The sequence below is a fragment of the Salvia miltiorrhiza genome, chromosome 1, assembly GCF_028751815.1.
Source record: "Salvia miltiorrhiza cultivar Shanhuang (shh) chromosome 1, IMPLAD_Smil_shh, whole genome shotgun sequence".
Classification (NCBI taxonomy): Eukaryota; Viridiplantae; Streptophyta; class Magnoliopsida; order Lamiales; family Lamiaceae; genus Salvia; species Salvia miltiorrhiza.
The window spans coordinates 70641833-70654226 of NC_080387.1; the positions used below are offsets into that span (position 1 = coordinate 70641833).

The 12394-nt window shown below is 36.3% G+C and overlaps 1 protein-coding gene across 4 annotated transcripts; it reads right to left on the reverse strand.

The window, feature by feature from the left end:
* Window positions 1-1843: 1843 nt before the first annotated feature.
* Window positions 1844-12394, reverse strand: LOC131005671 (endoribonuclease Dicer homolog 2-like). 4 transcript variants are annotated; one of them, XR_009095333.1, is made up of 25 exons: window positions 12173-12394; window positions 11512-11705; window positions 11315-11406; window positions 10816-10993; window positions 9793-9906; window positions 9081-9215; window positions 8706-8790; window positions 8550-8614; window positions 8037-8174; window positions 7619-7747; window positions 7417-7546; window positions 7211-7310; window positions 6841-7036; window positions 6556-6716; window positions 6141-6359; window positions 5691-5914; window positions 5289-5557; window positions 4764-5188; window positions 4575-4678; window positions 4088-4281; window positions 3497-3706; window positions 2844-3254; window positions 2490-2762; window positions 1974-2388; window positions 1844-1942 (listed from the first exon to the last, which is right to left on the reverse strand). XR_009095333.1 is itself a non-coding variant. In XM_057932700.1 (24 exons), exons 3-24 carry the CDS (start codon window positions 11371-11373, stop codon window positions 2038-2040), a joined length of 4170 nt encoding a protein of 1389 aa, XP_057788683.1. In that variant the 5' UTR covers window positions 11374-11406; window positions 11512-11705; window positions 12173-12394; the 3' UTR covers window positions 1844-2037. The 4 variants fall into 4 exon arrangements, 3 of the variants coding, with proteins under 3 accessions (XP_057788683.1, XP_057788684.1, XP_057788685.1); XM_057932700.1 differs by having other exon boundaries at window positions 1844-2388; XM_057932701.1 differs by lacking the exon at window positions 12173-12394 and having other exon boundaries at window positions 1844-2388; window positions 11512-12155.

Here is a 12394-nt window from a genome sequence, read left to right on the forward strand (position 1 = left end):
TCAGTTAGCAATCAGAATGGTAAGTAAATAAAACATAGAGACCTTACTACTATTATTCCTGCATTGCTACCCTTAATTGGTTTAGTTTAGTTTTAAGATATTTGTGAGAATGTGATTTTTTCATATTATTTTTCTCAATCGATTTTTCATTTCTTTGTGATATTAGGATTCATGGTAATATATATTTTTGTAATTTACATCCCAATAGTGGATTTTTTTGGCCATGAAGCATTCACAAGTTATACTTTATAAATTATAAAAGAAAAAAAATATATATCTCTGGTGTTCGTTTTAACATTTATGCTCCTATTGTGTTCTTGGTATTGTCTTCTAAACATTTTTTGACGATATCCATTGGTGCAACAACTACTTTCATATAATAAGGATATAAATAATATAATATGCAAATAATTTTTTACAAATAAAGCTTTGTTTAAATATGATAAATTTATAGCAATAATCATAACCAACTAGTTTTGAGTAAGTCATAGTAATAAAAAAAAATTACGAAATTAAACCACAATACAAATTTAAGGATGACCTGCATATTGAACCCCTCGAATACTAGCTAAAAATATTGACCTCAATTGGACGTTTTTGGTTAATTCGTATATTTTTCTTTTTGGTTAATTCGTATAATAGCTGGAAACCATATTGACCTCAATTGGACATCTTTACAACCAAAAGGGGACATGTATCAACAACACCTTTTCTTTTCTTTTTCTATAATCTGCAGAATATGTTATTCAAAATTATTTATCATAACTTTATTTGAATCAACTTGTTAAAGAATAACTTTAAGGGGGGAGTTTAAAGAGTAACTTTGAATTCAAGATTTGGGAAATCTTCAAAAAAAAAATAAGTTTGAGCCAAATTATAGTTGCTGGACTTTGAGTAAAAAAATTGTTGGCTTTATTTTATTTTCGCTTTTGAGTCCTTTAGATTTGAGAAGACCAAACATAAATAGTTAGGGTCGTTCGGTGTGAAAGATCAGATAGAATTGGATTAAATTAATTCGTGCATGATTCAGTTTTGGAACAATGTCATATAAGAATAGTCTTGGCTTATGAGTTTTAGCTTATCCCTTTTGATAAAATTAATTTGGGATCAACCCAATCTCAAGCTAATTTAATCTCGACAATCGAACACCCTAATTAGACTAAAACAATCGTTCTCCTAGTTTACATTTATCTTTGGATATTTTTATAAATCTAATTTGACAATTTTTAGAAAAGTATCTAAAAAAAGAGAGAGAAGATTGGTAGAACCGTAGAAGTATAGATAAAAATTTAAAAGAGAAGAGAGATAAACATGTATGATACAATTAATAGTCAGGAGAAAGAAAGTTGGAAAAAATAATTGAAAGAAGAAGAGAGAAAATTTGCCCGAAAAAAATAATCGTCCCAAACTGTGTGTGTTTCATCATTTCATGTATTATAACACATTCAATTCAACTTGAGCTATTATTCCTTGTGGGCTCTTAATTAATTTATTTAGATGATTGGGCTTTAGGGAATATTAAAGATAGTAAAATGGGCTTTTTTTATGAGTTTGATAAGAATTGGTCAGATTTTGTTGGGTATTGAGTAGCCTACATGAGCTAAGTATGGTACAAATGTAAGTTAATTAAACAAGTACTTCATCCATCCCACGAATCTTGACATATTTTCTTTTTTGGGTCATCCTATAAATCTTGACACATTTTCAAATAAGGTAATAATTATTACATTCTTTTTCCTACTTTATCTCTTTTATTACATTCTCTCTCCTACTTTATCACTTTTATACTTTAATCTTGCTAATGTTTTATAGTTAGAATGCATTAATATGCAACGGTTGCGAGTAGCTCATAAACATATTTTTTATAAACCCAAATCAATATACATCACTGCAAAATCTTGTAAATTTGAACTTGACCTTGCTATTGTTTACAGACTTAACTCTACACTTCAAAAAAGATACTATATCTATACCTACACTTCAAAAATGATATATAACTATACATCAATTTTCATCAACATAAAAAATACATTGAAGTTAAGATTGGATCACGCTTTCCTTGAGACTTTTGAGAACAGCTTTGCAGGCAAGTCTCTCGGCCAGCTTCTTGTCTTTAGCAGACCGTGTTTCCTTGTGCACAACGCCACGAGCTTCAACCTCTACCGTTGCATATGCCAACCCGTCGTGCCTAGAAGTTACGGGCTTCTGCATCGTATAGTTCTCTTTCTGGCACAGTTGGTTCAGTTCCCTTTTGGGGTGGAGGCGTAGCGTCTCCAGGGTGACCAACGGATCGAGCAGAGGCTTCATGCACCGGAAAACAGTCTCCTTGTCGTGCCCGGAGTCTACATAGATAGCGCCTGCTAGAGATTCGATGACATCGCCAAGCACCTACATTCATCATAAACACAAGGAATGGTGAAAACATCCTAAATGCCTACAGAAACTGAAAAGTAAGACAAAACATCCCCTCAATATTCTCAAGAGATAACCTTTGGAAGAGTCATCTCCGATTCCCAACCGTAAGTCTCGACTGATTGTAAATCCTTGCCCATAGTCTCGGCTATATGCCGGTGAAGATCAGGCGAGAGATGCAGGATTTGCTTATGCAATCCTGCCTTAATGGCTGATAGGGCATAACAATCATTATTCACAGATGCAGACCTTAAATCAGTAAGCAGCCCCGGCGACAGGCCGGGATAGTTGTGATAGAGATGCACTGTTATCAGATAATCGAGAACTGCGTCCCCGAGAAACTCCAGCCGCTAAACAACAATAAGAGCTTCATCAGATGATGAACAGACTTCAAAATGCAGGTAACTAGCAGTCGAAAACAGTACACGTACCTGATAGCAGCCAGGGATCTCGGGCCGCATGTACGAACCATGCGTCAGCGCCTCAACCAGAAGGGAAGCGTCTTGAAAATTGTATCCCAGAAGGGACTCTAAGTATCCAATATTTACATGCATCTCCGGGTTTGTTACAAACATCCTCGTGTAAGGTATGGTCTCAAAGTTAACTTCGATACCCAGCCACACCATGAAGGATAGCGCCGCTACTTCCCCTGCGGCGCTTAGATATGCACCGATTAAGGCTTCAACGACATCTGCTACGGTTTTACCTTTTATTTGCCTGCTCCCTCTAGTGTAGACTTTTCTAGTCGTGGATAATTGCTCTTCTTTTAATACGCCATAACCACAAGCTATGCCGGGTATCGTCCATGTCTTCAGGTCAAATGGTTCAGTTCGGATGAAGCCCTAAAATGTAGAACAGAGCTCGTTAAGAAACAACTCTCCCAAACTTATGGAAAGAAACACATTTATAAGAACAAACACATCTCTTCATATCAAATGGTTCGTTTCGGATGAAGCCATGAAACGTTTAGCTGGAAAACTCTCATAAATTAAAGAAAAGAGAACAAAAGAACAAGAACAAATCTTGAGATCTAATGGTTCGTTTCATATTGAGCCCCGAAATGTAGAATTGAATCTTTATTTACCGGAATATTGCGGTCACATCCAAGTTTGCACAACGCAGCATTGCAAATTATTCGCTGCCTTTTAAGACTAAGAAGCCCCTCGTGCCGACTTTGATGTGTTTTGAAGAGCTGTTGAGTAGCAGCATATTTGAGAAATGAATCTCCAAGAGTCTCCAAAGATTCTAAATGAAGTTCCTCTTGGCATTTCTTTGTAGTTATGGCTTCCAAAACCTGATGGACAGTAAACAAATTAGCATAAGTTGCTTGCAGCGCAAATATTTTTGTAGGAAAAAGACGACCAACGAGCTCTCTGCAAAACTAAATTCGCATATAGTAACACCCCCTTCGGATGAACTCATCATTAAAAAACATCAAGAAACCAAACATGCAGACAGCAAAAGAAGCATGAAAGTGGTTAAGGTGCATTCATCAAAAATATCATTTTGCAAGAATACTAAAAAACAGGCAAAAAGAGAATGTCATGCATAGACTAAAGTAACCGCGTTATTTGCAATCAGAGTAACAAGAAAATCAGATAACGATAAAACTGAAATAACCAATTCAATCCATCAAAATATCAACATCTTGATGGCACTTTCTGCCAGAACATACCTTAATTGCTGGAATTTCAACATTTCGCATGCCACCCCCAGGAATACTTTTCAAGTTGGCAGCTATAAGCAAGGATTCTACCCGATGCATAACAGATGGAAGAAATGAGAAAGAGTAAATTGTAGAAATTGAGATAGGTGACATGACGATCATGCAAAGCTCAGGTGGTAATTCGCATGAGCTATAACTCAGTTCTGCACCAAAACAAAAGAGAGTGTTTAGCAAAGGAGGACACCTACACTCAATTCACAGATTCACAATCTTGATATTAAAAAGTAAAAGCTTTACTGAAAATCCAAGAATCTTACTAAGCCGCCTAACGCATTTTCAATCAACAATATGACATTTGTATCAATTTCTCAAGCTTTACTTGGTTTGACTCATATCCGACTCTCCTCTACTGCCCAACCCAATTGCCGCGTAATAGTTAAAACAATAAATGAGCAGAAAAATTGAAATACAGAGATCGTATCTATAGTCAATAAACCTTTTTTGTTTGGAGTTCGACATCGCTGAAGGCAACTATGCACAGTGAATATGTGTTTCCCATTAAGAAGACTCTCCCGTTCATATTGCAAACTTATGCCATGCCTGCAAGAAGTATTTCATCAATCCAAAATACCTTCGGCTCATAAAGAAAACATTAGTTTTTTATTTAAAAATGTAAAATACAAACCTCTCCTTATAATACTGTTTATATGTAATACATTCCTTGTCTTTGGGAGTAAAATATGTATTTCCACGCACACCATCCAAAGTGCCTCTTATGCAATACAGGGCACCATTATGGGGTGTACATACTAAGGAATTCTGTAGCACACAAGGGCATACCAAGCCATTCTTCGTGTGGACTCGAGTCACTCCACTTGAAGAACATTTTTCATGATTAATCAAGGAAGCATTTTTGTAGTAAAGAACGGAATTAATGCATCTCCAATCAATAGATAGATTGTGACGCGAGCCCAGAGCAGGGATAAGAAGATAATTAAATATAGCTGAATCATCTCTTCTAGAATGTTGGTCGTCTTCACAAAGCTTGTCTAAGTTGCATTTCAGGAGAAGATTGAAAAGTTTTATTTGAAACTGCTGACAGAGGGCAACCTACAAGCAAAGTTTTGCAAAACAATTGAATGATAGCAAAATCATATTCTCAGCTATTGAACTGAACAATACAATATAACCCCAAGAAATTCAGGTGTACCTCGTCCGGAGTCAGTGTAAAGTGTCCAACAAGCTTCACATGCACAATCAGCTTTCCCCTATCAGCGTTCAAATCGAAGTTAAAATCTCCGAGATCTTGATGTAGCATCTTATGGACAGCCAGTACAATGTTCTGAGGCTTCACATCATAGTGAAATATTTGCTCTAACTCAATCAAATAACAGAAATAAACCATACTAGACTTATTATTGTGAGAGCCAATCAACTCTTCAGGAAAATATCTTGCCCGCTCATCCAAATATTCATAGCCTGTACATTCAGTTTCGATTACTCAGTGAAAGTGTAAAACTAAAGATGCCAACCATTTTCTTTAGTCATCAGTATACATGGCATAACAAAAGGGATTTCAAATGGAATCCAACTTAATGATTGTGAAAAGTACCAAATTCTTGAGGCTCCTTCTCTTCCTCCACCATATCGGGGACAAGGTTGTCTGTCAGAGCACGGACTCGATGAAGCTCTTTGCAAGCTTCGAGGCATGCGAGTTGCTTCAGTGATTTTGTCCCAGAGACTGTAATAGTTCGAACTGGGCAGCCATGAGGAAGTTGAAGTGTACAACTTCCCAGCACTTTATCAACATTACAGAGAGGATATGGTTTATAATACCTGTGTAAGTTGAGAACAAGAAAGCAAAGAATCAAATACGCTTCATTGTGTTTCCTATTCGTAAATAATTGAACCATGTGGTCCATGTGCCACATCCACATGAGATTCTGAAGGAATTTCACTTGGCATAAACTCAGAGATTTACAAAATGTCAAAGATTTACAAAATGATTAATAAAATTACTCAAAGATTTACAAAATGATTAATAAAATTGGCAAGAGCAAACCTGTCTGAGGGCAGCCGAGAACAATAAAAGTAAAGCAACGCCACACTTGAACTCAAAGTAACAAGCGCTCCTGTACTCTTAACTTGATACCACGGCTCACCATACATTTCTTTACCCAGTGGTTCACATGGATGACCGGCATGGCTCAAACACTCCTGCCGCATCATACTTCCACTAGCCAAATAGTTTTTTACACGAGCAATGGCTGAAAGATCATCACTGCAGCTTGCAGCAAAAAGACCATTTATTAATATAAAAATCAGGCACCATTTTCACATTAACAATTCTCCTATCTTTCGTTAGTTTATGAGACCACAAAGATAGAGAAAAGTCAATTTATATGAGCAAAGAAGAAAAAGGAGAAAAACAAACAGCAATAAGGATTTTTCTTTGTGTCTTAAAAGAAGCAGCTAACCTTTTCACCATTAGCACGAAATCTGAGTTCTGCATTCGTGCACGGCCACGGGATTGGATAAAACTGCATATGGTGGCAGAAGGGTCAAATCTAATGACCAGGTTGCATGTCTGGACGTCTAAACCCTCTTCAAGCATAGAGGTGGCAATGATTATATTTACCTGAAATCATGTCATGCAAAGGACAGCATCAACACTCAAGATGCCAACCTAATAGTGAAAGCCAATATGGCCACTAAAATTCCAAATTGCAATGATAAATCACAAACGAAATTTCAAATCATACAGTTCCCTTTCGGAATTCATCAACAATTTTTTGTTGATCTCTCCTACTCTGAGACTGAAATCGCGAAGCATGCCCAGCCGTGTATTCTGTCCTCCACCCAGTTACTTCTGGAAACAATTCATTCAACAGACTGCGAATAACAATTGCAGTGACAATCCTCTCAACAAATACTATACACCTCAAATCCTTCAGTTCTCTGCACCCGTTAACAAAAAACTCTCAAAAAATAATCCATATCCATATATAATAATAAAAACAGAACCTGAAATACATGAATAATTGTATCACCAACATAGTTGATGATTCACAATTAGAAACAATCTGAACATGGCAGATCTAAAATTTCAGTATGTGCAATAGTTATCAAAACCTGTACTCCAGAAGGGTCTCAACAAGACATGTGATTTTTGACGTAAGATACCCACTCGTCACGTTTGCTCTTAGATCATTAGGTATCGACCACTTAGGACCTAAAAACATGCCAAGAGAATAATCACGAACAATACAACAAGGCCTTCAGAGGTGAGCCAGAAAAGAAACAAAAAGTTCAGCTCAATTGCTGAAATAGAGATGTACCAGTTGGAATGCGTGCACACAAGAATTGTAATGCATCAGAACTGAAAGCCTTCACAACTCTCTCTCCACATGTATCCATCTCAGCCCACATAAAGATGGTCCCATTGTCACGAGAGTAAACTTCTGCTGCCTATTTCATAACATAAAAATTCAGCCAACCGGCATAGTTTTAGATTTCTGCACGTACATCAAATAAATATACCTTCACAGCTAACCAAATCCCCAGGTCAGTCAAACAAAACGTAATTGTGGACAAAACCTTCTTTAGTTTGTCCTTCGCAGATTCTTTCACAGAGTCTGAAATATTCGACCTGCTTAGGGCAGATACATGCTGATGACAAGTAAGATATAGTCAGTGACTCAGTGGAATGACATTAGAATGCAAACTCAAAGGACATGTTAGCTTTGCTCAAATTAGAAACGACGCCGTGTGAAACTGAAAATACACACGTGTGCATGCACTTAAGTTCCTTCAAGTTAGAATATAGAGCGAAGATACCACATCCATCGTAAAAGCACACATACTAGAACGAATGAGAGTCTATAATTAGGTTAACATCCAATTGAGCACATCAAAATCACAATATTTACTTACAACAGGAGATTTCAGCTACAAGTACCTTATCTGCCAATTTCTGCAAATCTTCTTCCAGGGTTTCGAGAATCATGGGATTATCCTTTTCACTGTACTCCTTCAATTTTGGAGTTGAAAATGGAATATACCGAGCTAAAATAGCATCCGATTCACATGTGAAAACCTTCACATAAGAACATGACAATCAGTTACCATGGTATAAGCATAACATGCCAAATGAAGATTTTATCAAATTATTAGTTAGAAATAAGAGAACACAAACTAAAACACAGTTAGTAACTTAGCCAGTCCTATCGTAACACAAAGGCAACCATCCCACCCCCATTTGCCATAAAGTATATTTCAACTCTCTGTGCAAATATACTGATAGCATAAATGGTAAATACTGGGCAATCAATCTCATTACTGAAACTGTGACAAACTTTATTGGCTACCAGATCTGCCAGCATTAATTATGTGGTAAACAGATGGTTCAACATTACTTACATACCGTCTACATTCATTTTTAGCATATAAATCCAAGATATCATCTTACAACCTTTGAATGCATGAGGTTTTCGAGCTCATTTATCTGTTTCCAGTAGGCTTCTGCTGAAGATGATGCTGTACGCAAAAAGAAAAGGGAGGGACACAGAGTTATTAAAATAACAGCCAACTCCACTAAAACTATCGTATATTGTTCCATTGGACTAACCTTTAGCCTTTATAGGGGAAGCAGTCATCCCAAATACTCTAGGAAGCTGCCTACTCTTTGAGGCTAACTCCCTGTGATAGAACTCCTGCAAATTTGTGTATTCTCTAACATTAATATACATTTAAATATAAAAAATGCACCTTATATATACCAAAGAGAGGCTGGTAACAATCTAAAGCATATTTTTTTATAATTACAAGTACTTATTCTAATGATAGAAACCAGTATTGGTTAGATGTGCATTCTTTTTTCCTCAGTAGTTCAGGATATACATGATCTAGAGATGGCCACATAACTCTTAAAATAAAGCATACGACTTTATTGAGTATATACGCATATTTATATAGAATAGAAAAAAAGTTATTTTCATTGTACCGTCATAATGCAAGCATATTGATGCTTGCCTCTCGCATTATGGCATTCATCGAATATTAGAACCTTAATTTGGTCCAACCTCAAAAATGTGTGCCTCAATGCATCAAGCAAGATTTGTGGCGTCATTACAAGCACCTGGAAAATGATATGTATTATTTTAGGTCACAAGAAGATAATTCTTTCATAAGTAAATAAAGTAACACACTAGTTTAACTTCTCTTCAAAATTCACATTTTTGCAAGTAATGTGATGTCATATCTTCAGTTTTAAGCATGCAATTTAACTAGAGGAATTTCAAAAACTCTAATATTCATTTTACTGTTGTAGAGACATTTGCAAAAACTTAATTGACAAATCATACATTAGAACAACAGAACTTATGTTTTATCAATTAGGACTACATATATGCACTCTGTAGTGCAAAAAGCTCGGCTATCTAATTCAATTCAAACCTCAAAAACTTGGTGTGGATCTTATGAAACATCATTTCACTCTGTCATAAGATGTTGTTATCCAGTAACCTTTGTATTCTCTGGCTAACAGCCAAAGAATAACTATAAAATCTCCGTAAAACTCTGTAACTAAGAAGTATCACCATGTGTTAAAACTTCTAAAATCCATAAGACGATATTAACCAACATGGAAAGTGTAACTAAATAACCAACTACAAGTAAGATTTATAATACATGGTAATATAATACATAAAACAAACCTCATATTTATTCACCTCCCGCTTCCATGTTGCCTCGTCCCAGAAGTCAACACCCATCTCCCCATAATACTTTCCCACTTTAAGGTCCGTATGTAGGGCCACAACTTCAGATTGCTGATAATCATAGAAATGACTAACTTCAAGATCAAGACAGCACCATGTAATAATACAAGTTGATAACGGGAAGGCCATACAGATGCCTGATAATATTAAGGGCCCTTTGTGATATACAAAATGAAACCATGGACGCAAGAAAGTGTGAAAAATAAAATAAAAATAAAATGTATCTCTGAACAACTTAAGCAACCTAAGGGTGGTAGCAACAATAAACCCACAAAAGTAACTTTAACAGCTCCACATCAACGCCACATCAAAAGTTTGAACCTACCAACTTTTATAAATCTATCTCTGCAACAATAAACCTACAAAAGCAACTTCATTGTGGGTCCTACCAATTTAACTGAATTTCCGCTCTAAATAGTAACTTAACTGAATTTCCGCTCTAAATAGTAACTTAACTGAATTTCTGCTCTAAATAGTAACATCAATAAACCCCTGGGTGTCTACCTTTAAACTCTTTACAAAAGGAATTTGACCCCCGGGGGGCTACCTTTAAAAGGTGGAAAGAGAAGAGAGAAATGTATTTTACAAGAGGAGAGAGAAACTCCTAAACTCTTTAATTTGATATGTATATTAAATTTTTTATTATTGTCTATTTTTCGTTATTCTAGGAAAAAAAAAAGAAAAAGCAAGAAGTGAAAAGGCAAGAAAGAGAAATTGTTGCACTCTCTCTCTCTCGTTCAATGTGATGAACCTGGTTCCTCAATTTGGAAGTTGGGTTTATGTTTTTTTGACACCTAAACTTGTTTGCAATGGTACAAACCCAACTCCCAACTCCTTAAACAATGAAAAAAGCTACCAATGCTACCACCTTAAGATATAACCAACCTCTAAAGAAAAGCAAATAACTAGAATATCAGCATATCTAATTAAAACAAGAATCCAAACTAAAACACTACATACTTGAGTAACTAGGACAACAGTAGGGACCAAAAACACAGCAATATAAGGTGCCGGCTTTCTCAGAAGGTGAGAATAGCTGCGAAGAAGCATTATTGCAATTAGGGTCTTCCCAGTGCCCGTCTCAAAGAAAACAATTGTATTATCTTTGAGAGCCATCTCTAGTGCTTCCAACTGATAACTGCAAACAAAATAAAGAACTATATAAACGGAAGGCAGAAGTATCTTAAACTTAAATTTGAGTTTCTTTTGACTCTTTGTTAGCACTTAAACTAGTAAAGAAACTTTTCCAATGAGGCAGACTATGTCACCAAACTGCTACAATTGTGATTCGGTGAGTACTAAACTCATGTCTCGCCAACGTATGTACGCACATAGATATGTTAGTGTATACATGCATAAATGTGCATAAAATGCCTTTATAACAATAAAACATTCTTCTCTCTTGTAGCTTCTGCATCAAAGGTTGTACGCTGAGAATACAGCAGGATAGATCAATTACCTCCTGGCGAATGAGAGAGGATCTGCCATAAGTTTTTGGTTTCCTTCATCCATAATCATATTGATATCCTCGTTCTTTCTCTCTATCTCTCTCTGAAACCAAAAAATTCCAGTGCATCAAATCAGTAAACCTTACCTGAGTCTTGATGAACTCAGTAAAATTAAATGGTTGAATAATTGAAAAAGTGGCTTTGTTACCTATTCCGTTAGGTACCGCGGATTTCAACAGGCGCAGGAAGAGCTCTCTTGGAGACTTGTTCACCCGAGGGCAGAAGACCTTTGGATGAAATCCTGTCCCTGAAAGGAGTAGCTTACGCGGTAGAGATAAAACAGAATAAGAATCAAGCTAGCGCCAAACCCACTCTTCCTCCTCCCTCGGATGAAACTGAAACCTGCAAATACCCACAATAGACCTTTATTTTCCTTCTTTACTATATAACACAAGAGTTGCAATAATGAGTGTAAATCACCAAAAATTATACAATTTCAGTCACAGCCAAGCAGGTGAACAGAAAGCATAAACATTGTCAACCAAGATTCCAAAATGTATCATTTTACATATTCCACTAAAGCCAGCAATCACTCATGAAACTCGTGTAGATGAATCCAAATAGTGACATTTTAAATAACTAAATGGGCCACACCCAATTCATCAAACAGCCAAAGAAGTGATGAAGAACACATTTACAGAACATGACAGCAGCATTTAGTTCGAAAACAAGGCATGCCATAAAGAAGCATTCACCCAAAACACAAACAACAAACCCATTAAACCCCCACTCTCATCAAACACAATATCACCGAATATCAAGAATGTCGATGAAAAAGAAACAAACCCAGAATCAATAATTTTTCATACCTAGACAGGCAAAAACTTGATCGGAAAAATGTTCGGGCGGGCGCACTGAATAGACCCCACAACAGACTATTACTTATGTAACTGAAGAGTCAAAACTTCGAGAGGAAGGAAGGATTGCAGTCCAAGAGAAGACGAAAAAGTATGGGCCCAAATTCTGAATATATTTGAAACGGTAATGACTGATGTGTGTGTGTGTGAGAGAGAGAGAGAGAGAGAGAGTTG

Coding starts and splice junctions, on each gene's coding strand:
- LOC131005671 (XM_057932700.1), bottom strand. CDS start 11,373: ATGATTATGGATGAAGGAAACCAAAAACTTATGGCAGATCCTCTCTCA. Junction 8,615..8,705: donor TTCCCCTATAAAGGCTAAAG/GTTAGTCCAATG, acceptor TTTTGCGTACAG/CATCATCTTCAGCAGAAGCC. Junction 3,707..4,087: donor TTGAAATTCCAGCAATTAAG/GTATGTTCTGGC, acceptor ACTGTCCATCAG/GTTTTGGAAGCCATAACTAC.